Source organism: Anser brachyrhynchus (genome assembly GCF_964034855.1).
Source record: "Anser brachyrhynchus genome assembly, chromosome: 2".
NCBI classification, from domain to species: Eukaryota; Metazoa; Chordata; class Aves; order Anseriformes; family Anatidae; genus Anser; species Anser brachyrhynchus.
Window position 1 is genome coordinate 126,616,218 of NC_137695.1, and position 25,084 is coordinate 126,641,301.

General features: G+C 37.0%; 1 protein-coding gene across 6 annotated transcripts in view; it reads right to left on the reverse strand.

Moving 5' to 3' along the window:
* The window catches only part of NCOA2 (nuclear receptor coactivator 2), a 198,378-nt gene that overhangs the window by 56,166 nt on the left and 117,128 nt on the right, over positions 1-25,084 (reverse strand). For all 6 annotated transcript variants that reach the window (XM_080581613.1, XM_080581611.1, XM_080581614.1 and 3 more), the window contains 2 exons: positions 24,306-24,478; positions 2,324-2,427 (listed from right to left, as the gene is read on the reverse strand). In XM_080581613.1, the coding sequence (XP_080437739.1) occupies positions 2,324-2,427; positions 24,306-24,478 (277 nt within the window). The remainder of the gene's footprint in view (positions 1-2,323; positions 2,428-24,305; positions 24,479-25,084) is intronic.

Genomic DNA, 25,084 nt, shown 5'->3' on the forward strand with positions numbered 1-25,084 from the left:
CAGATGTTTATCGCAGTCCTAAGAAGACTTTCAAAGGCAGAGAGGGCAGGCAAGAGATTATTAGCGTTACTGGCATCCCACAATAATCTTCAGTTTTCCCTACTGTTTCCTACTACAGCAACTTAATTTGGCAAGGAATAGCTCTGGGCTGCTTCCTCACAACTGCTTCTTGGGTTGACCACAGAAATGGTCATCTGAGCTTAGAGTAATACAGACAGAGGAACATGCCTTATAGGCCGGTCTCCCATTTCTTTCTATTCAGAGGCAAAAGCCATAATAAAATAGTATTTTAGGTAAGCAGAAGGCTTTTGAGCAAGTTAATGCACCAAGCCACTTAAATCTCTTAGAAGCTTCCACTTTTGCAATGATTTCTTAATTCTGTTCCCAGACGTATTCCACCACAATAAACAACTAGAACAATAATGAAGGCCTGCACACTTTTCCTCAGAGCTATTGGTACAATGGGGGAACAAATAATGGGCAACATGCTGAAAGAGTAAACAAGAACAGATATTATTTTTGATGATATATTGGAACAGAAAATAAATCTGTGTTCATTCTGAACTCTTGCCAGCTCTCTCTTGACTATTTTTTATGCTCCCTCTATATCTACTTTTCTGCTTTAACCAAGAAATATGTTAAAATATTCCTCAGAGGCAGCTGCATGATGAATTTTACTCAGTTTCTTCAGCTGGAAACACTTGCTAGTTTGAGGATTCTTCAGTTTTATTCTTTAATAAAAACAGACAATTACGTTTCTAAACCAAATCAAGTCAGAAAGCGTTCATCAGCATTGCCATTTTTATTACTATTTGGCAATGTAAAAAGAGTAGATTTTTTAAGAGGTTGTATAAAGGGCTTTTGTAAAGATGAAATAACTTAATTGCATTTCCTTAAAGAGATAAAGACACAAAGAAAGTATCTGTAGTCTTTTCACAGTAAATTTGTACCAACTTTCAGTCCTTTTAAGTTTCTTGTTGCAAGAGGACCACAGTTTATTAATTTAGTTCCACAATCTTTCATTGTTAATATGCAATGCTATTCATTTCTTCCATACTGTGAAGGAAAAATAAACTAAACGGAATAACGGAACAGACTGGTGATTTTACATGTCATGTTTGCTGCGGTGGCTAATCATCCAAGACAAGCTAGGAATAAAAAATCTTATCCTTATTTTCCCTGTGACTAAAATAGGTCCTTACAATTAAATTAATAGGAACTAAAAGATAAGTTTTAACATAGCCGTAAAAGAGGTGGATGTTTAACTTTGACAGCAAAAACAACAACATTCAATTCAGTGAGCATGTATAATAAATATTAAATTAAATCAATTAATTTGTTACCCCAGCTTTTCAAAGCAGAATGTTTTCACTCCAACCTGTCTAATCTTCCTTATGTTTAGTAGTATGCCTTTGGAGCCTTTATTTCATACATGGTACTGAAAATTATGTTTTCATTAATACTTAAAACTGATACAACATGCATCTTGTTACGGCAGCATTCAGAAATGACAGAATAGTTATGCTTCAGCCAAAGTTGGTTCCTTTAGCTAGATTTAGGGATTGTGTTTTATTTTGTCTGAAGCAACATTTATTCTTCCTTACAGGTAAAGCCCACTGCCAGAACAGGAATAAACAATTTGCAAGTGAGTTTATGCAGATAGAACAGTAGCGCCAAAGGACAGTAGCATACGACATCAGGATCCCAAATAAAATACCTACACAACATTACTATTACTGCATTTAGAAGCTAGGTTTTAATCATGCAGCCTTTCTGGATATCAGGATAACAGCTAGAATCAGGCAGAAACCTTAACTGAAAAAAATGAAATATGTATCTTGAAAAGCTCTGCTGGATTCCTTACATATTCTAGAGGGAAAAGAGTAAAGCTGGAAATGCTGAAATAATAAATCATTAAAACTGTATAGCAATGACACACAATTTTAAAGGAAGCATTATTCATGTGTGCACTACTGCATCTGTCAGTTAATTGTAAGGTACAGCAGCTCTTCCAAATCTGTCATGGTTTAACACAAATAAAACATGCACGTATAGACACACAAGACTGTGTAATAAAGCAGCTGAATTCTCTCTTCCTGTGTCTCTCTGTCTCCCCCCTCATCCCCCCTAAGATAAAGAGAGTTTCAACACCAAACCCAACAGAAATGTGCTGCCCACTCATAAATGCCATAATCCTAAATTGCCAGGGTGGCTTGTATTGCTTGACCATTCGCTTATAGAAACCTCCAACTGCACTTTTTCACTTCATTTCATCCATAGGGGCACAGAACTGGCTTAAATAAAGGAGTTTTGTGCTCTTCACCTCAAGCATCATTGGTCCAAGTGCGTCCTTGTCGATGACACTCTGACCCGTAGATGATACATCTGCCTTTTGCACTTCATCTTCATTAGCTGCTGCTGCTTTTTCTGCAGTAAAGAAAACTATGTATTAAATGACAGAGCAGTGCTCATTAAGTGACACAGTAAGAGATCACGGAGTATCGAGACTAGCTATGAAACAGTTACAGTGCAACAATACTGTAAATGAGATCAAAAAACCTCCCTTAATGACTCAACAGAAACATAACTAGTATATTTGCTTCTTGGTTGTGAAGTTTGAAGACACAAATGAAATCATTTCTGCTTTTTCTCTGCTAGACACTTTAATACACTACAAAACATATCTCTGGACAAAGACAAGGGACTCCTTACAAAGGTGCGGTGAGTAATGGCCAGGATCAAGGCGTGTGAAGAGACTGAGCTAACAGAGCACGCAAAGCTCACAGCTGCACAACTTTTCCATGATCTCTGTATTTAAAAGGAAAAACACAAGCCCGCAATCTGCTTGAAACAGTACTGAGAAACAGTGGGCTCGTTTCTGTTCCAAGGGCTCTGGGAGCACATTTTTACTATCACATGATTTTCATACTGTCTTATTTACCAGTAAATAAGATCATACAAATTAAAATAATTTGATAGAAATAAATACACTAGAAATACTGATAACCCCTTCCTCTGCCACTTCAACTATCAGTAAATTAAAAGTATATACAGTTTCAAGTGCTGTGTTTGAAAATTACAGGCAAGAATGATTTAAGGTTTCTGGAGTTACATATTGCAATATATTATAGCATAGAGTATCCCAGTATACACAACTCCAAAGGTAAGGGGCATTCACACATCCTGGAACTTTCAAATCAAGAGGGTTTACAATTCCTATCAGGTAATGGACTATATTATTTTTTCTATTCAGTGAATGATATTTGTGTTTAAGGAAGAACTAATGAAAATAATAATAACACTATATAAAATACATATTCTACATTTTAAGTTAATGAAACGAACAATTTTTTGTTACAAGTTCTATACAGAGAACAACATTCTTTAATTATTTTTCAAGTAAGTATGCAAATGTTGGGTCTATACTGCAATCTTTTTAAAAAAACTTTGAATATTACACAATAGATTATTTTAATAAACATGAAATCTCATTTCAATTATTATAACAGGAATTTGTTCCTTCTACAACGATAAATCAGAAGATGACTCATTGTAGGAATTAATGAAAGTACCACGTGCAGGTAGACCAACATGGTCTTGCAAATTCACTGTTAGTGAAAATTAAAGTATCAGTTGTAAAAATTAAAATGTACCCAAATGTACAGGATCTTCCACTGTCTGCAGATCTGCAATTCTGCAGTCAAATTTCCTCTGAACTCTTTCCTTGGTAGAGGTTATAAGGTCAATGATATTATACAGTGCTTAGACATAAAGCAAAGGAACTGCTCCTGAGAACCCCTGGGTGTTTTTCCTATCTGTGGCCACCCGCTGGCAATGAGCCTTTGGTCACTTGGACTGTCTCATCCTTGATTTCTGGCATTTCTTGCTTTCACGAGAAAAGAGTCAGGAAAATCTTAGGTGCCTTCTTATAGTGTGTTCGTACATGATATGACACCATTGTGAATAATGACGAAACAAAACTGTTCTGGAAAGGGACTGTTAAAGAGTATTGGATAGGTTAAATCATTTAGATTAAAATAATCTGATAGAAATAAATGCACTAGAAATATTGATAACCCCCTTTCCTCTGCCACTTAAACTCACCAGAATCTGTATTTCTGAGGACTGCAGTAGGCCTCCCCTCCCCACTCTATTCCACCCCCACCTTCTTTTTTCTTTTGGCAAACGGCAGAGATTAGGTGTAAGGAAAAAAAATAAGTAAAAAACAGTCCTTCACATATTACAGTGTAGCAGAGCTGGTACCACATGATGATACAGTACTGAAAACATAGTCTAAAAATTGTAAATGAATTCTAAAAATAGGGTTGAGCTTTTAATAAAGTCAGCAATGATACTCGTTTCCCATCTGTTCCTGGTATCATAAAGTGATCCCTGGTTTCACACTGCAAACTACTATAATGGGTACGGATACCATCTTCCTGCTTTCGTCCCCTCACTGCTGTAGCCAGTGATAGCATCTTGACTATCAGGGAACGTGGGATTACACTCCGTGCGCCAGAGCTGCAGGGACAGCAGATGCGCTACAGCGATGGCGTGCAAGCATGTTCACCGCATGACGTCCTGGTTTTATGGATTTACAAGGGCGACTTTTTCTGATTATTTCTCACATAATGCAGAAGATTTGCTGAAGATTTTTTTTTCAACTGTTACAGCCACGGAGTTCAGGCAAATCACCAATAACACATCGATATATCAAAAACCCCTCTCTCTCTAAAAAAAATAAAATAAAATAAATCAAGTGCTCTCTTTTATGCACAGAGATGCAAGGTTTTACTCATATAAAAATGAAAAAGGTTTTCATGACTATAATGGTAATTAACACAGAAACTGCAAGACCAGGTCAGACCAAGGATCCACCAAGCCTCATACCCAGTCTCTGAAAGCGGCTGCTTTCCCCTCCAGTTCCCCATTTCTTTGTTTTGACCTCTTGATCCCTGACCACTTCTGTTGTATCATCAGCTGTCCCTCAAAACCATTTGACTTCCCCATTTTCCTTTCCCTTCACCACCTTTTCCACAGAAGTCCCAACCCTAAATGATCAACAAACACACCACTTGCTATAGGAAATGCTACAACAAATGTAAAAATATGAAAATGCTATTTAGATATTATCTATTAGTGACAACGACAACACATACTCCATTACATTTGTTTAGGCATTACAGAAAGCATCATAAATCACAAGTGCTACCAAATGATGGACTTTATAATTGGATCTGTAACTTAATTGCGTAAGAAGTTAAGTGGCCAGAGAGCTTAGAATAGGCTACACATTCAGGCCACTGGTTCCTGTACATTTATTTAAGCAGCATTGTATAGGAAGCCATGGCCTCAGACAGCCTCATAAAAGCAGGTCCAGAGGTAACTTATGTTGATGTTATAAACTGCAGCTCCTGATAACGTTCAGCAGTGCAATAAATTAGCCAATTTTGACAGAAGTACAAAGCCCCTCTTGAAGACTCGATCAGCACGTACAGGAACAGTGCGTGCAAGGACTGTCAGCAGTGTGGCCCTGGTGGCAAGCACAAGGAAGAACTTGAAATGCAAATATTTTCTTCAGCAATACAGCACGTGGGGCTAATTGAGAACAAAAATTTATTGCAGGAAGGTTGGAAAAAAAATAAATGATGCGTGAATTTCTAGCGCTGAATATACTCGTGTTTAGTCACAAGTTTGTATTTTTTGCTTTTCTCAACAGTTCTAGCTTCTGGAGTTAAGTAGCAGTGTAAAAATGTAAAATTTGCTTTTCCGATTTTTACTCCTATCTTTTCTAGGTTCACTGGGGGCCCTACAAACAAACAAAAAAAAAGCGCAGAAAGTTTATTATTTCTGCACTAGATGAATGATTTTTGAATGCTAGGGGTTAGGAAAATAGCTGCAGAGGCCCAACCTTGCAAAGCCTCTTGGAAACCCTTTTTCCAGCTCCATGGGGATTGGTGGCATTACCCTGCGACTAGCCCTGGCCTCTATTTTTCCACTGCAGCCACGTAACGTGGAGAATGGGAGCTGGTTCCCTGATCGGGCACTGTCTGGCCATGCTGCCTGCTGCACCAGCTCTGCCCCTGTTGTAAAACACCGGGAAAACATTACCAGGCATCCCAGGAGCAAGGCAGCACAACAGAGTGGAGATTCGGTATGGAAAGAAATACAGCCTTAATGTCGGTAGAGGAAGAGAGAGGGGCAGCAAGGGGCTCCTCTGCAAAGGGACTTCTCTGCTGGAGGTTGAGCTGCAGCACCCACCCCGAGGGTTTCAGCAGAGAGGAAGTGTAAATTAGAAACAGGATCCATCCTTATGAATGCCGCTACCAGGGATCGAGTGTGTTTTATCTAAATTACAGCCGAATAAACTTCACGCACATGAAATAATTATTAGCTCCGCTCAGTTAAGAATTTAGCCTAGAGAGCAAAAGAAATTTAAATAAAATAGAAGTACCCTTGAGAGAGATACTACAAAGAATATATACATCCAATTATGTAGCATTTTAGCGATGTGTGTAATTTAGACTTTAAACTGTGGATATGTTTACAATTGTATAAGTAGTAATATACTAAAATATGTATTAATATCTTCAATTGGATATTTTCCTAGTTTTTTTTTTTTCTGTGTTATTATAGAGAAGGAAGATGTGAAAAAAAATCCAAAACCTTCACAAACATTTTCTGGCAAATTTATCAGCGGGAATGCCTGAAGCCTTATTTGAATCTCCTTCCAGATTCTGAAAGCAAACCTTTGTGAAATCACATTAGTTTAACAGAAATTCCTAACTCGGTGAAAGAGAAGCCAAAAGCAATAGTTTGAAATCTCCTGCTACATGTAAACTTAGGAAGCCTTCCTCATTTACTATCGTTCGGTTGCCTCCCAGCTGAGGCTCTCAGCTCCGTCTGCATTTCTGACAGCAGACTCTGAAGTGCTACTGATGGGCATCACCTCCTCTTGGTTGTGTTTCAAACCCTCCCTTCCTACAGGTGGGTAATCAGGCATGGCAGAACTACCCAAAAAGTTCTCTTTGTCTTTATCCATGCCCTGCTCCAACTTCCTTAATGAAACCAGCCACAGAAATATTTCCCCCTTGACACTCTGCAAAACCAAAACTCATTTTCAAAGTAAGAACAAAACTGTAGCCCCTTTAAGTACTGTGAAAAGACGAAGCGTACTCTGAAAGAGAGAATTTGCATCTACACATATTTGTCAGAGGAGAAACACTTCAGGTTCTTCACAGAACAAGAGGAGCAAAAGTGAAATGTCAGTGAAACATTGGAGAGGGCAGGACCCATGTTCTACAAACTGCTGAGGAAAGAGGTGAAGAGAAAAAAAAATGGAGTGGGCAGAAGCAAATTTATTATCCAATACTGTTTAAAACAGGTTTTCTCAGATGCCTCATATAATTCATGTTCTTCATAATTTTCTGGAATTACTATTGAAATGTCATACCCATCTAAAATTATATACTCTCCCTTTATAGTAATAGGTAAAAAATATAAGCAAAGAGATTTATTATAAGGGGTACTATAAAGTTCAGATCTGCACATTAGAAAATCACATGAATGAAAAAAGACCCTTATAATTTACAACGGTAACAGCAGCATCACTTGAAAGTGACTGTGTATGCTATATAATGTTTAAACATGCAATTAAATTTTACAGTGCGACTCTCTTGAAAACAACTCATCTTCGCCATTTTTTCTATGCATTAGCCAACTACTTTTGCCTCGCCTCATTCATGTTTGTGAACAGGTTTAGGCTGTGTGATCCTCCTGACCTCTCCTGAGCTGCTGGCAAAAACAAAATGCAAACAATCATGGAAACTGTAAAAGTATATAACTGGCCAAACACAAAGTCAGATACAGTATTAAAAAGTAATGTTAAAATAAGAAAGAAAGAATAATACTTGGGCAAACTGCTAAGTTTTAGTTGATGTTAACTTTGTAAATATTAGATTTAATAATGTCTATGATGATTGCTAAGGAATAATATTGACGGTGGTTGTGGACAGTCGGTTTTCCACAGGAATAGGGCTATACAAAAGTGAAAAAAACACAAAAACACACACACACACAAAGAACAAAAACAACAAACAAACGAAGAAAAGCAAGCTTGTATTTGGTAACGTGAGTGGTTTTGGATCATGACACGTGATGAAGCAAAGCAATGAAGGACGTGTAAGTTATTCTGATGCTTGGTTAACCACAGGGAAAGCAGCTCTGCCTCATAGCTGTGCAATTCACGCTGCTGCAGCCCATGGCTCACAAGGCACTCAATATCTGCGTGCACATTTCTTAGCTGGTTCCCATTGCCTCAACACAAGTTGTTTTTTCTTCCTGAAACCAAGCCATTTTTCAAAAGACCACTGTCTAAGAAACAGCAACTATTTCAGTAATCAATTTTAAGACCAGCTTATCCTATGCCTATGAATAAAGTTAGCTACTATTTTAGGGCAGTGATTATGCAGTGAGGTTGCTCTTTCATCACACAGCACACATCTGTCCAGAGCAAAGCCGCCATTAGACTCCCGAATACATTTTTCACTCTGAAACTATAGATCGAGTCTTACAGGAAAAACTATGCAACATCTCAGGAAGGTTTTAGGAGGTAAAACAAGGGAGAATTATGCATCTGCACCAAACTAAAATTAGAAAAGCTGCCATATGGCTCTGTGAAGCCAGCAGCACGTTCTTATTCATTAGGAAGCATTCTGCTAACATAAAAACACAAGGCCTTCCTGTGCTCTCCAAATGTGTTTATCTTTTCAACATTAATGCACGATATATCATCAGGCTGCTGAAATCTCCTGCAGTGCATATTAAAAAAGCACAGCTGCACTTTTTCTCAGCACATTTATTCAGCGCGAGCCATCTAAGAGCAGAGCTTTGCCCAGATCCCCGACACACAGCCCTCTTGTTACAGCGGGGCTCGGCTCCCCTTCGCGTGGACGGGGTCCAGCCCAGCGTGCCTCCCTGGGCCCCAGTCGTCACACCCACAGGGTTGAGCCTCACGGTTCCTACCGCTGGTGGAAGCAGGCTTACATGGCAAATGACCCTGCGGATTAAGCTGGAAGAGGCTGGGAAGCTGTAAGCTCAATTACTCGCTCAGGAGTAATAGCACTTACAGCGCCGTGCCTTGCCCTTTGCAGGATTTGCTGCAGACACCTGCCCTGTGTTCCCGTGGCAAAGAAGCATCAGGAAGACGCTGGCTCTGAGGAAAGCTTTGTGTTCCCTCAAAAACACCAAATATAGGAAAACGTTCCTGAAGCTTTTTAAGCTTTGAGTGAAGTCCGATCTTAGAAAACTTAGAAACAGCAGCCAGTGCCACAACACTGCCACAACACCAAAAGTAAATTAAGGACTGAAAAAGCACGATGGATTTAGGAATAGAAACAAACTGAACTAATAACACAGAAAGTCAGTAAGTTTTCTTTCTGCTGATAATTTTGACCATTCTCTATCATTCTTTTTTGTTCAAATCAGCATTTTTTTTTCACCCTGTACAACTTCCATTGGAAGTGCTGTCTGTGAAATAATCCCCCTCAGCTCAGTTAAACTTGGAGGTATTCAGGACATCAAGGACAAAAATCATGAAATTCAACTCACCAAGAACAATACTTAACTACTGGACAGAAAGAAGCCAAGTACCTCTGTATGTATTTTTGCTGAATACTTTAATGTGTATTTTACTACAATTACTTTTTTCTTCTCTTCGTTATTCTCAATCTGTCTCATTTATTTTCTGCCATCCCCTTACGATCCCTTTTTTCTCTCATTATTACAAAACTTAATGGACTACTTCTTGCAATTTGAAGAAAAAGAAAAAAAAAAAAAGCAGAAAAGCTTTTTTGCAATTCCAGGCATTACCTTGCAAGAGTAACTTGGTCCCCTGTCCACCCATCCAGGCAGGTGCGATTTGCTGGGGCAGCAGTTGCAGCGTCCCCCGGCTCTGCAGCCGGCTGCTGTGGTTGGGACACCGCAGTGCCACGCTCCCAGCACAGTGCTCGCTCTATTCAGAGCACTGAGCCTGAGTCTCACCCTCTATAAATACACTTAAATACCTTCTCTGAAGATCACTAACTCTTTGATTTAACAGCAAATACCATAAGTGACATTTTTTACAGAAATAGCATTATTTGCAAAAATACGCACCTACTATTCCCACGCTTGTCCACTGTTTAATGCAGCAGCAAGGATTATTAAAAATCTGGGATGATCAGGAGGTCACTGGTTTCAGTTAAGTGCTTCCAGGATTGGGAACTGAAGTAAAACCCAGAATTACAACCCACTTGCTGTTGCTAAAAGTGGAGTTGAAGAATAAACAGTCACAGCCAGGACCCCAAATCCTCAATGATTTGCTCCATCCCCAACACACAATAAAAATACAAAAGAACACAGCAAGTAAAATAATTTCGCTGCTGAAATTATTTCTAGTAAGCTTATTTATCAGTAAAGACACAGAAAGACAAAAGTCATCCTGCTATTTCCGTGAAATCTAAACCAAGCCTTAAAGTAGCCCTGGATTCAGAAGCTATTTCTCACCCAGCACCTCATTTTAAACTGTGATGATGTTTCAAACTACCACACGGTGAGTGGAAAGTTGTTTTGTTTTTCATAAAGATCTCTTGAATGTGGAATTAAGCTTCCATCACAACCTTCATCTGGATCTGCTGCAACATTGACCTTTTCCACTAAGTTTAAAAAAAAAAAAAGGGAATGCAACAGGATGCAGCTTTACTCTGCAGAATTTTCAGACAGTTCTTAGCTTATTAAAATATTTGTGTACTTTCAATATATGCTTTTAAATAACATCAAAAGGGTGTGCTTCACTCGCAAACTGACAAATCAAATGTGTGTGTGTATTCCTATGTTTTTAAGCAACATTCTTTCTCTTTTCTCCAAAAAGACCACTAACACTAACCTTCCAGCGCGTACTGTGTATCCAGAGAAAGAGCATAAATAAATTAATCATCAAAGGTGTTGTCTGCCCAGGAGACTTCCCTATCAAAAGGCCAAAATCCAGGATAGTGCTGAGGATTTATAATTTTTACTGGTTTAAAATGCTGTTTTAATTTTTTTTTTCCCTGAATTTACACTTCCTAGGAACATGAAGTAACTAGTGTAGGCTTGGATCCCTGATTGTTTGTGATGCAACTTTTGAATATTTTAGAAATGCCTAGAATACAGCACTTAGACAACTAAGGACTACACATCGTAGCCCAAATACATTGGCCATTAGTGCCTTACACCAAAGTGCCCTCACTTTAATCAGTCACTGATAAACTCTAGAATCATATAAGCAGATTCAAATACAAGTAGCCGTAGTTGTATACATAGACAAACTCATATATTCAGGAAACACTTTTGTCTCTTAGTATTTAGCTACTTCAAAACACTCATCTAAACTACTCGCCTGTACATACTAACAAATGCTGTGCATCCATCAATGTTGACTTATAATCTGTTACATTAATACGGATTAATTTCAAAAGAAAAGGCCTAGCCAAATGACCTATGCACTGAAATATCGGATACAAATATTTGGCATCACCCAGTTTAACAGAGTAATTATTTTCTTTGGTATACACTGAATTAGGACAGAAAATGTTACTGTACTTTTTGGCATTAAAATTTTTGTAAGGCTAGTTATTTACTTAATGAATAACCTCATCTTGTTTTGATAATTCATCTCTAAAAACAGTATTAATATGAAATATCTAAATGGTGGGAGCCCAATGTTCTTTAACATTTTGGCTGAGCTGATGTTTTGAAAGACAAGAAATATGGCAGGATCTGCAAATTTAGTTCAAAACAGGGCTCCATCGCTGTCTCAGAAACAATGTATTGCTTTCACAAAAGTTAACAGCCCTCCACTTAGCTATTGGAAACATAAAAACCACAGGCAAGATTTTGAAAACAGATATTCAAGGGTTAACACTCTTTAGACTAGAATATGCAGATATAATTGCCAAGCTAATTAAACCTATAGGTTTCCAAAACTTAGGCCAAAATAGCATACTGTTAAGGAATACTAATCTAGCCAGACTCCATTTCTCGAAGCCTTATTCTTACGTACTCAACCAACTGTTAAAAGGAAACAGATGACTCCCTTTCTTTGAATGCCACATCACCATGATTACAAAATATCTTCTTTATTTTAGGATGCTGATGATAAATCTTTGTGACATACCAGATCATTCGCAGTGACATGTAAAGAGTTTTTTGCTTTTATAAATTGCCATAGATGACTGCAAAAGTTTTCAAGAGACCCAATATGGCGCACCGAAAAAAAATATGAAGGATCTTGGGCTCCCTGTGATCTTTGTGAGGAAAAAAGTTTCCGTAATGAAGTGTAGGCCAAAATGGAGCACAGATAATTGAAGACAGCTAAGGAAGAACAGAAACAAGTTTAATTTAATGTGCCCATGCTAACATGGAGAACAAGGCTCCTACTGCTTCTAATAGTACAGATTATAGGAGATAAATCTTTTATGAAAAAGCTCTAAATCATTAAGGACAAGTAAAGTTTTCTTCCTATAATAGCTCAGTGTTCAGAAATAGACACTGGGGCCCCTTCTCTTGCTTGTCTTACCCATCATCACAGGCCTGAGCCAAATGTTTAAGTGAGTTTAGACAGCAACGTTCCTATAACCGCAAGGAAAGCATAAAGAAAAACAAAAGCTTCCTAAAAGAACCTCTTTTCTTCTGCATGATAGTTACTTAAAATTTAAAATCCAAATCCGTTATGAAACTGTGTGTAAGATTCATTTCATATATTTCAACATTGACTATATCGCTTCAGGTATGTCAATGGCATGGTTTTGGCTGGGATAGAGTTAATTTCCTTCAGAGAGGATCATATGATGCTGTGGTTTGGATTTTTTTATGAGACTAGTGGTGATAACGCACTGATGTTTTAGTTGCTGCAGAGCAGTGCTTACACAGAGCCAAGGACTCTTCCACTTCTCACGCTGCCCTGCCAGCGAGGAGGCTGGGGGTGCACGAGGGGCTGGGAGGGGACAGAACCAGGATGGGTGATGCCAATGACCAAAGGGATGGCCCACACCATGTGGCGTCATGCTTGCTCAGCAATAAAAGCTAGGGTAAAGAAAGAGGAAGCAGGGGGGCGTTCAGAGTGATGGTATTTGCCTTCCCAAGAAACCATTACATGTGATGAGCCCTGCTCTCCTGGGAATGGCTGAACACAGTATCATGTGAGATATTCTCTAAAATGATTCTTTTTTTTCCCATCATCCTAGAAAAGTTTGGCTTATCTTGTTGCTAAGATTTACATCCAGACAAAGTCACTTTTAATCTCAATGAATGTTCAATCTACATTAATTTGTTCTGTCAGATTTTAAAATGTCTGCTAATAGAACTGATAGTTACAAATGGGCTCCCTTCAATAGACGGAACCATTCTTACAACATAATTAATTAGACGTTATCATTTCTTGCTCTCTGTTTCACAGTCATGAAGGATCTGCACCCAGTCTTAACTGGCACTATAATCCAGTATATTAATTCAAAAACAGAAAAATAATTAAAACCAAGTAGTATTGCTTTCTCAGTTTTCTTAGAGAGCTTTGTCAACTCTCCTCTGAGAATAAATTTTGACCTGCCTTAAAAGCAAATGGTTCCCTTAACCATGGATAACCAGGAGCTCATGGAAAAGGATGCTCCATGTCATGGGTATGGATGGTACCATACCAGGCTGGGAGGGAGGTGCCTCCATTTGGTGACAGCATGCTGAACAAAACGAGGCATCAGCCAGGAAATGTTGAAGCGTTAGGTCTGACTCCACTCACAACCCTCCTTTACACCAAGGCTGGTAATGCTGGTCTACAGCAAAGCCCATGTATCAGATCAGAAGTCATAATCCCGAAACTTTTCCTCAAGTCAGCAATTTACTTACTGTCATGCAAAAGGAAACTTGGGTAGCTGCTCCTCACTTCACCCATGTATGCTCCAACAGGTGAGCCTTTTTAAATTTGTTACTTCCACAGGACACTGGGTCTGCCCCAGCTTAAACATTTAAGGATGATCTTTTTTAATCTGTAAATCTGAATTCTAAACACTTTTTTAGACCTGGGTTAAAGTCCTTATAAAAAACAACAACAACGACAACACAAATCTTTGGAAAGGTTTTAAGCTCTTAAGATAAAGGATATATGCCCCTTGTTTGAGCTTCAAAGAAAGAAAGAATGACAATGTCCCCGACCATTACGGAATCAGGCAAAGTTTTTTTTTACACTGCAACTCACAATGAACCTGAGTAAGCCAATATTCTCCCTCAATTATATTTAATAAAGGTTTTATGGATTGGCTTCTCAACCTGTATCACTGATACACAGCAAGCAAGAAAATAGCTTACTGGGCATCTTTACAGTTTAGATTGCCAACTGCAAACACATAATTATATTTTGAACATTAAGTATAACAGCCCAACAAGCTGTTTTATAAATGTCCAGTTAAAATCAGCATCTCTAGCAGTTAGACAGATGGTGACCACTTAGAAGCTTAATAGCAATTACAGTAATCCTTGGTATCGATCACTGTAACACTCAACAATTTATTAGTAAATTTTGTCACATTTCTTAAACTATTTAATATTTCTTACTGCAGCACTAAGAGAAAAAATACAACAATAAAAAAAAAAAAAACAAAAAAACAAATAAACCAAGAAAAACAGTGTCAGAGAGACAAAAGTGAAAGGAATAACGCCATCACAGGTATGGTAATGCTGGACCCCAAATTAAAACTACAGTGAAAGCATGAATCAGTGTAACCGGGGAAGAATTAAAAAGAAAATGCAGAATTATTAAAGATGAGAGAAAATAAAGCAACAAAAGCTGAAAAATAGAGCCTTTCAAGAGCAAAAGGGAGAAACAAGGATAGATGAAGAAAATCCATTCTACAAAAATACCGATTTTCTGTCAGCTAGTCACTGGCAGCATTGCATTCAGGAAAGTCATGGGAGATATATATAAAAAGGTAACTAAATATAGAAAAATAACATTCAAATATTTCCTCCAAGCTAAGGGGGTAAAAGGTTTTCTAGAAGTGAAGGAAGACAGGAAAAATATTGTGTTATTGGCACAAAATAGCTTTATATTTTTCCGCGCAACACCGAAACAAACAAAACAAGAAAAATCTAAATGAGGGTCCCTCTGAGTTTTCCAGTCTATAATTAGAATTTACAACCTTGACACCTCTTCCTCCTCTTTTTTCATTTCCAAGTGAATCAATTGTTATATTTAAGCACACTTCCTCTTCCATGTTGAACATAGGCCCAGACCTAATCTGACATAAAATAACCCGTCTCTGGAAGACGTCTCTCTCAGAAGGATCATGGGAACTGCAGGTTGTTCCAAGTCTTTCTAGGAAATTGTGCCTCAGAAGAAAAAATAACCAGTAAAAGGTTAGTTCTCTTCATACTCACACATCTTCAGATGACAAGGGACCACTATACCTGCCTAGCCAAATCTCCCTAATGCAACCCAAAATGTTTCACCATGCGATTATTGCATCATGCCAAGAACTTCCCTGTGTTACAATATGTATTTCAAAAGATATGCAAATCTGATTGGGAGGACTGATGAAACCCACCAAATTGTCCATTAAGTTGCTTCATATTTCAAATAACATTCTACTCAGAATCTGTGCCTCTTGTATGAGTTGACTTTGGCCACAGATTCCAGCTATTAGGCCATGTACTGCCTCTTGCCTGTTAAAGAGTCCTCTGTGGCAGGCAGAGCGCATAGCTCCATTTTGCCTTGTGTCAGTAACCAAGGCAAGGTTTGTAGGGAAATGCCTTTCTGCTTCAAGATGAATGGAGCCTAAATCAACAGAGGTACCATACTGCTGCTTGTTCTAGAGGGACACATGGATACTGTTTCAGATAATACAGCAATATCTGGAACACATCCAGGTCCAGAGTATCTGCAGTTATTTCTACTCTGAAATTTTTCAACTTCAGCAGAAGTTAAATTTATTTATGTACTCTCCTCTCTCCATCTCCTTATATTTGCTCTCAACTTAAAAGAGTTGTCATGAGTGGATTGCTTTCAGAGGGAAGAGAGAGAGTGTGTGTGTGTGCATGTGTGTAGTGCACACACTAGAGCACCCGTTGCCTTGTAAAATACATACAGATGTGCCAACACAGTTTAATGATAAAAGGAAACAGAAGGCATGTGTGTCTTGGCTCTCTAACCATCTGTCTAAGGACATTCACTAGGAGCTCAATGGTGTATATCACAGAACAAGTAAATGATCATTTGCCATATCATCTTTCAAATTTCAGTCTTTCTATATTTTTCCCCCATTGCACACTGTGGGTTTTCATAAAAGAAACTGAAACCTGAAGTGTTAGCTGTTTTTCATATCTTCAGTCATTTCATTTGCATGGACCCTTATTTCTAACTAACCGTGCAGTTGTCCATATACAGAATCTTTGCAGCAATATGAAAAGGCGTGACTTAGAACTGATGCAATTATCTTGGTTCCAGTTTGAACACAGAGCCTTTGATCAATACGTCTTTAATGTGCTGCGAATCCACAGGTTTTCAGGATTCAAACACTGTATGAAAGGCATTGCACCCTATTGTGAGTAAATATTATATTATCACTTTTCAGTCTGCATTCTTTAAAAATAAAAGATAAACGCTGTGTAACAAAAGCTAGGTTCCTTATAATAGATGATTTTATTTTGACTGAAGTATCATCACTACTCTCAGTAAATTAATTTGCTATTCCTTAAATTAAGCTCCACAGACAAAAATCAATGTAACGTGAAGCCTCCTCCTTCATTTACTTGCTTTACATGTTGCTGAGATTAGAACCTTGCACACACTAATCTAAAGCACGCAGCAAACCGTGGTGGCCTGGAGTCAGTACCTGTTACACTACATATTCCAGCAATAACAGAGACTACAAACACTAAGATCCTAATCAGCAGCTCCTAATTCTTTTTTACTGCCTAGAATTAGCGTTTCTTATTGACCAGGCACCTCTGAAGATTATGCAGCTGGTGGGTAACTCTAGGCTCAAAAACTTAGTTCAAATATGGAGTTCTGGATATGAGTCTAAATTTCTGTATTCTTTCCCAAATTTAAAATGCTAAAATACATTTATGTTGTGTATTCAGTTCATAAGAGATTGCAAGAAAAACTGTAAATGGAAAATTGTAAAGTTTTGAACTTTAAACTGCTCAGTGACTATTTATATTTAAAGTAACAAAACCAAAACTTTAATGAAAATACTCCTGCAAGAAACAAGAGGGAACACTTTAGCCATATCTCCCAAAGCATGTGAAATATAGCAGACCCACCTTAATCCTCTATAGCATTCCACAACATCAGTATTCTGGACCTGCAACCATCTCTGCAGATACAGAATATAAAATTAACAATAATGCTACACTAGTTTTGAATGATTTTCTACCTTGGTCACTTAAAAGTTATGAAAGAAAGCAAAATAAAGATCAAAGAAAAGCCACATTCAAGTAGGATGCAAAACAAACAAGTTTTCCCGTAACACCTGCCAGTGATTAATATTCCTACTTGAAAAAAGACCTGTTAGGATTGAACACCCAGTTCCTCTTCAACTTTGAGTCACACTCCTCCACAACTCGGAGTCAAAGCTGAGATTTCCGGTCTAAAACTTCAAGAAAATTATCCCTAGAACTGAAGTCATCCACCACGAACAAAGGTGAAGCCTATGGACAGGGCATACAGTTTGTTGTTAAGTGGAAGACATTGCCGACGGTCTGCAATGCCAACGCTTCAAAGACAGCTGTAGACAGACCATGGCTCAGTCACTGCAGGTTCTTGGTCTGTTGGCAGGCTTGTACCGGGGGTCCCACCAAGGCCTTGCTGGGAAACAGCTCCTCTCCTCCCTCAGCAGACCAGCCAAATCAAAAATGCTCCTCAAACTCACCACACAACTGCATAAATGCTAATGCCAGGGTAAGGGAGGGAATAGGAACTTGCAGCAAAGATGAGGGCTGACACGGGTGGAAAATGCACTTCCAACAGATGCCTCATTTCCCATGGATTGGTCTCCAGCCTGCACATCAGCATCCTCAGGACCACTCTATCATTGCTATTAGTAAAAATAAATAACAACAAATTTGACCTAAATCTCCTAATCAGATAACAAGTAAACAGTCTCATTAACTTGGGGGAACAAGGCTATGTTTATTCTAAACCAGCAGATACAACAACTTTAGTCATGACTAAGGGAGCAAAACCCAACAACAAACAACACTAAAATTCTTTTACGTGTGTAGATGTCACACAATTTCACTATTTTTATTAAATGTGGTGATTATTTTTGCCTGTTTTCCTGAAGCAATAGTTTGGGCCCACTGTCAACGAGCTATATCTCACAAAGGTGTTTTCAGCTACTCTAACATAAGTCATACTAGGGAAATTACAACACCACTTCCACAGAAAACTATCAGTTGAAATGTCGCAACTTGTGTGTAGATAAGGCTTATATCAACTAGTCTGCATGACATGCAACTCTGTTAAAATAAGCAAACCCCAGGAAATTTCACACTTGGTGAATCTGCTGTCTAATGACTACTTTTCATCAGAGCCAGAAAAGAAACTGACGTTCTGCATTACCTATAGATCTGCATTACCTAAATTCTTCACTGAATCAGCAGTTCTCTGGAGGCGTGCAAGTATTAAAGTCAACATAACTGGATATTTAGCCAAAACGCTTTACAATCTACAGAGGAAGATCAAAGCCATTTTCAGTGCATCACTCTCAGCCGTAGGAAGTAGAGACACCAAAACAAATTCTGTACTAGATTTTTTTTGTAAATGTTCTGCATAAATTGCTCAACTTCACAGTACAAATTCCTCTGACACTTAACACAGATTAAAACCCTATCAAGCTGGAAATAGAGCATATGTAAACAATAATAGCCATACAGAACTCCTTCAAAAAAAGATTCAAAAAGTATAAATTAATGTGTATGATGGCATCAGTTTTAAATCTCCTGACATCTCAAATGCAATTATTTACAGTAATTAAGAATTACAGTAAAATTGACCAGCTGAAATATTTGAACAAACAAACAAACAACAACAAACAAAACCCTGTACATACTGTCTGTATATACTCTCATAATGGCCTGATATGGCAAGATATTTATGCACATAACTTTAAACACACAAGCAGTTCCACTGACTTAACAAGGATTACTCATGTGCTTAAAGTTAGGTAGTTGCTTAAATACCTTGTGAAATATGAATCCAAATTCAGATCTGATAAATTCAAAGTAGCAGCAGCCAAAGTAACACCTCATTACACCTTTAAGATCATGCTGTTTTTCTTTAGCAAGAAATTTTACTTGCATGCTGGTGCTGGAGGCAACGAGAGAGTATCTGCTGGAGTGAACCTGTGATTACAAAGTAGTACTGCCATAGGGAAGTTAAAACTGTTTTTGCTATCAAATGTGAAACCAGAAAAAGAAGATATATGTGATTAACAACAAGCCTTCTTTTTTTGTATCATACAGATCCCATAGCTCTTGCATGTCTCTTTTCATTAACTACTATTCCTTCTCCCAATGTTGTTCAGCTTTCACATGGTGATTCATTCAGTCCAAGGTCTGTCTTGTAAGGCTAGTCTGAAAACAAGATTTGACAACTCAAAAGTACACATTAACAGCTAGACTGATAACCACCACCCTGATGCCCCTTCACTGTACTACTGAAAATCTGATACACAGAACACAAAACCTCTTCAGAAAATAGGGAAACATGAAAGCTGGGCTATGCGAGGAAATGGAGTTGACATATCAAAATTGCATTGGGGGATACTTTGGTACAGTAGGTTATATCCCACTGCACATGAATCTAAATAACACAAGTGGATGTCATCCTAAAAAAAAAGGCTGCTGAAAATAGAAAGGCATGGAGAGTAGAGGGAGAAAAATATGAGATGCAGACCTGGAATTTAATAAAAGCTACAAACGGGAATTGAGAAAAAAAAAAAGGCAAAACAAAAACATACATTGTACTCAATATCGGGACACATTCTCCAGCAATCCCACTGAAGGGGGCAGAGAAGACTACTTAGCTAGAGAAACTGCTGAGGAAGCTTGAGGTGGTCTTCAGTATCCTCTGGAACCTAGTGCACTTCGGATACCCAGAGGAGAGGGTAAAAGCACAACTAGATAATGAAGACAAGGAGGTTTCAAAGACTGAACCAGCAGATGCTCAAGCAGTGAAATGTAATGAATAGTCTCTGCTTGGAAATGTGAGCTATTTACCTCCTGCGAGTGAGGTTAGCATGATGGATAAAAAGAGCTTTAAACTAAGAACAAAGATTTAATTTTGATAGCCTGTTCAATAGGGAAAAAAATACCTAGAGGAGGATGTAGCAACTAAAAACAATAATGAGAAGGAAAAATGAGAGGAGAGAGTCAGAGGATACAATTCAAGGAAAAGGCCTGCTATAGGTATGAGATTTAATAAGACTGATGTGAAACAGTTCAACTGATTATAAACTAATGAAAGCTAATTATAGCTTCTAGGCTGTCTGGCATATAAAGGAACATTTATCCCCAGTGGTCTTTACTCTTCCCTAAAACAAGCTTCTTAAATTAAGCATGTTCAAATATGAACTTAATGTGCTTGTACACACACACTATGAACACATCTGCAACATATATAACTACTATTCTTTCAAAGTAATGTAGCATAGACTGCATATAGCAGGAGAAATTACACTTTCATGACCATATAACACAACTATAATACCTTTGCATATCAATTTTATGCTATAAAAGACAAAATGATATATTTTTTTTCCAAGCAAAAGTCTCAAATCTCTAGTAGAAATATCCTAAATCACCTAAGATTTACATTAATACAGCTTCTGTTTTATCCTTATATTAGAATCACAAGTTTTAATCTGCACTGGACAAGCACAAATGTCTATGAGATCACTGTAAGATAATATAGAAAGAGTCCCCTGAAGGAAATTAAGCTTTTTAAAGAAACTTCATTCTCCCAAGTACTTAAAACATTTCAAAACCCAGAGTAAAACCTCCATTCAATGGTTATATCTTCCAAATATCTTTAATTCATCTAATGAATTCAGTTACAAGCATGTACTCTTGCTTCCAAATTGTAATAAAATGAATTTCTAACATACCACACCTAAAGAATCTTTGAGTATATACTGTGAGAAATGATATAACGATAACAGATAAAGTATTGCAAACATATATTTGCATATAAAATATATCAGGATAATAATGTACTAAATTATATAGTATAACTGTGGAAAAAAAAAAATTATTATTTTTTTTCAGTTACCAGCCCAGCAAGCTTGACATAGGAAATGAATATCAGTCTGTACTCTTTCCTTCCTCATTTTCATTCCCAGAACTTAGAATAAAGTCTCCTTGTCAAATCTCAGTTGCAGCTATAAAACTTGTTGCTTTCAGTGGCTTTACAAGGTATTTATAAATGACTGTGCTTTGTAAGTAATTAGACCCTAATGCGTTATTCTATTCATAGACAGAGAAGAAAATTTGTGTTGAAGAATTTTTAGGATACATTTTTAAAAAAATCCAAAGTCTTTAGTAAAACTTCTATAAAATAAGTTTTCACAAATCTAATCAGTCTTTGAACAAATGCACAATAGACCCACTGTGCAAAAACTGAGCCACCTTAATTTGTCCAGATTAGTGTAGAATCACTCAGAACCTCCAATTTAAGTTTCCTGCTACAGGTATTCAGTGTAACCCTAAAAGTAATAAAATTAAAAACAAAATCAACAAAATAACTGTAAGAAAATATGATTTTTAACCTGAGTCTCATGGCACTTTATATAAGTATAGTATTATTTTTATTATTTTGTTTTAGAAATAGGTACTATTAAGATAATGGGAGTGTTTCACCATTGTAAAGGCACAGCATGCAGAAGATGTCATCAGACTGATTTGGAACAACATAAAACATGTATTTATATTCCTCATTTAAATACATTAAGAGCAGGATTTCAAATGTGAAGTGATAAAACCTCTGCAAAATATGAGGCAGTAATAATAACATTTTCATTATCTCTTCAATATGTTTTCCTTGATTAGGTCAGGCACAAGAGAAGTATAGGTACACTCTATTGTTAATGCCATTTGAATGTTTATTATATGTGAGTCATATTTGTTAACAAAATGTGTTAACAAGAACCTGTTTGAGAACAATGCTGCATTTCTGAATATGCTGTCATTTGAATTTTTATTAAAAGGAAAATCACCTTAAATTTGCTGTAACAGCAAACAGATGTAGCTTCTATATAGAAATTGGCATCAAACTGTCAATTAATTTAAGGGATTAACTTGAAGCTTCACAGTCTTTGTTTCTAGATGCTATTATAATGACCACCTTGAAAGTCTGAATGTTTTGCAATGCTCCTTAGAGAGGATTAAAGTCCAGTCTGTACCAGCTATAACTTATATGTAAAGATCCAAAGACTTATCAGTCTAATTGTTCTCAGCTGAAGAACCTTGTATAACAGATCAACATCATAAAGAGTAATTTAATATCTTTATGGCTCAAGGGTTGCAAACTACTTCTACTTGTTGAAATAAACTGCATTCGTAGCTTTTTTAGCTTACCTTTTGAATTTTACTTTCAATAGTTTTTGCAGTAAAACTTTATGAGCTTAGAAAATGAAGTGCACATTCAGCTTTGGTAAAATTCTGGCATTATTGTTAGCCCATGATGACTTAAATAATGTAAATGTAACCTAGTCTGATGAGTGTAAACATTTTATAACAATATGAAAACTGCTCTTAAGATACTGGTATTGAACAACAAAACCCTGCCTTTGCCAGAGTGAGCATGAGTTAGTGCCGAATTTTCACACTAGATTTTCTAGAGCTTTTTAGAGAATTATCAAGGGGACTAACAGATTTCTCTCTGTGCACTCACTTCCCAAGAAAACACAGTTTTGTTGTCATTAGGAAAAGCTTCTTCCTTATGCCATATCCATAAAGATAAGGGGAATGTGTCTCCTGATGACAGCAATAAATAAATAAATCCAAAATTGAAAGTGAGAAAAGGAAGAGCGAAAAAGATAAGGAAAAATTTAAATCCCAAGTCAGAAAGATGCAAAATTGATGGACACTGTGCCAGCATAAGAAGTATACTTTTATCATGAAGCATGGCAACTTGACCATCATTATCAGTTAAAAAAATATGGAAACATAATAGCATTAAGAAGAGAACTAAGGCATAGAAACATCCCTAATGATTAACCAAAACCAGACACTTTGGAGCCATTTGAAATAATTTGACACTTTACACTTTCCATTTAGTTTTGAACAGGCTAATGTCTGGAACTACACTACTTATCTATTTGTTTTAGAAATGTCTAAAGTATGCAATACATAAGCTCCAGTTTTATAAATTCACTTATGCAATACGGAAAAAGAAGCATTGCTTTGAAAAATAAAGGAATTATTCTAAACGCAGTTTATAAAGAAATTCCATTCTTCTTCTAAATGAAAGGAAAACTAATGCGTACACACTTTAAGACTTTGAATCTGCCCCAGACACCTTCAGTGCTATTCAGGCCTGTCCAGATAGATCCATAACATGAGAAAAAAACCTTCTAAAATTTTTAAGTTCTTAAAAGATTTTTTGCTTTAAATAAGAAATATATCAAAAGAAAAAAAAAGTAATCTTCTAGACAAAGAACAGGAAGAAAACTGTCACGTTCTCTGGTTTACATTTATAACAGGACCCTATCTGGAGATTAGAATAGCTCCAGATCTATTGTAGTTCAGGATGTGATGTCAGAATTTAGGGGACACAGATCATTTAGGCCACAATATCTATTCATATGAACAAAAGAAAGCAAGAGGGGGAATGAAGAATACTTTTGTACCCCATGCTCTCCTGGATTATTCCTGTTTTATGTGGAGTCATCATCCATGGAAGAGTATATAAGTACTCTTTTTTTTTTTTTTTCCCCAAACCATCCTGCTAGTTTAACTTTTGTAAAGGTGCAACTGATTACAATTCCATTAGATGCACACATCGGACTGATCGACTTTCCCTCACAGGCAATTCCTGAATTTTTTTGAAGGTTATTTTTAAAATGTTGAACATGATAATTAACACACTCCATACACATTGCATTACAATATCTTTCACTATTGATTAAAAAAAAAAAAGGAAACTTGCTAAAGAAAAGTTGAAGAGACTATTTGGGTTTGCCAAAAGTAATAATAAACCTGCAAAATATTCAAAGTCAATTAATTAGTCTTCTTACCTTGTTCTTTTATCTGACGAATTTGCTTCACAGTTTCTTTCAAGATTGCACATTTGTCAGGTTTAAAGTTAAAGTTGTCAATATCATTAAAATTTGCAAATATCAGCTCTGCAAGTTCCTCTATGTATTTATTCTCTTGCTCACGATTGCGTTTCTCAGTGCTTCGTTTAGGGCTGGAAAAGGAGTTTAAAAAAATGTTGTATTTAATGTCAGTTTGTTTGCCATCTGGTCAAAGATGATTTTTAAATGCTTTGAGAGAACTTTCCCCTCTTGCTACAAAGATATACTACAAGTTTCTCAAACAGAAAGGTTTCTTCTTGAACATGAAAAGTGTCATTAAAAAAAAAAAAAAAAGACATTATTTTTCCCAGTAGTCGTGTTTTGTTTCAAAAGAGATTTGGGATATGAAGTTCAAAACAGAGGATTAACTGGGGCGGTGGTGACATCTGAACATTTACAAGTCTGCTTCCTCATGTTGAGAATCCAAGGAATATCAAGCAGTGTACAAGGAAATAAAACAGCTTAGAAAGCTAAACCAAACAATCCAGACTCCTCATGCCGCCTTCTGAAATTGTGCAAGACAGTCATAAGAAAAAAATGCTGAATCAGCTGTTGCATTTTAAGAATTATTTCAGTGTTGGTCATGCAAATGTTATAAAACAGTAAAATATTTTTCAATTCTTTGATAATAATGTACAAGAGAGGTGGTAAAACAAACAAACAAACAAACAAACAGACTTGTAGACTGCCAGTATGAGTGTCCGAAGACTCTTTGCAAT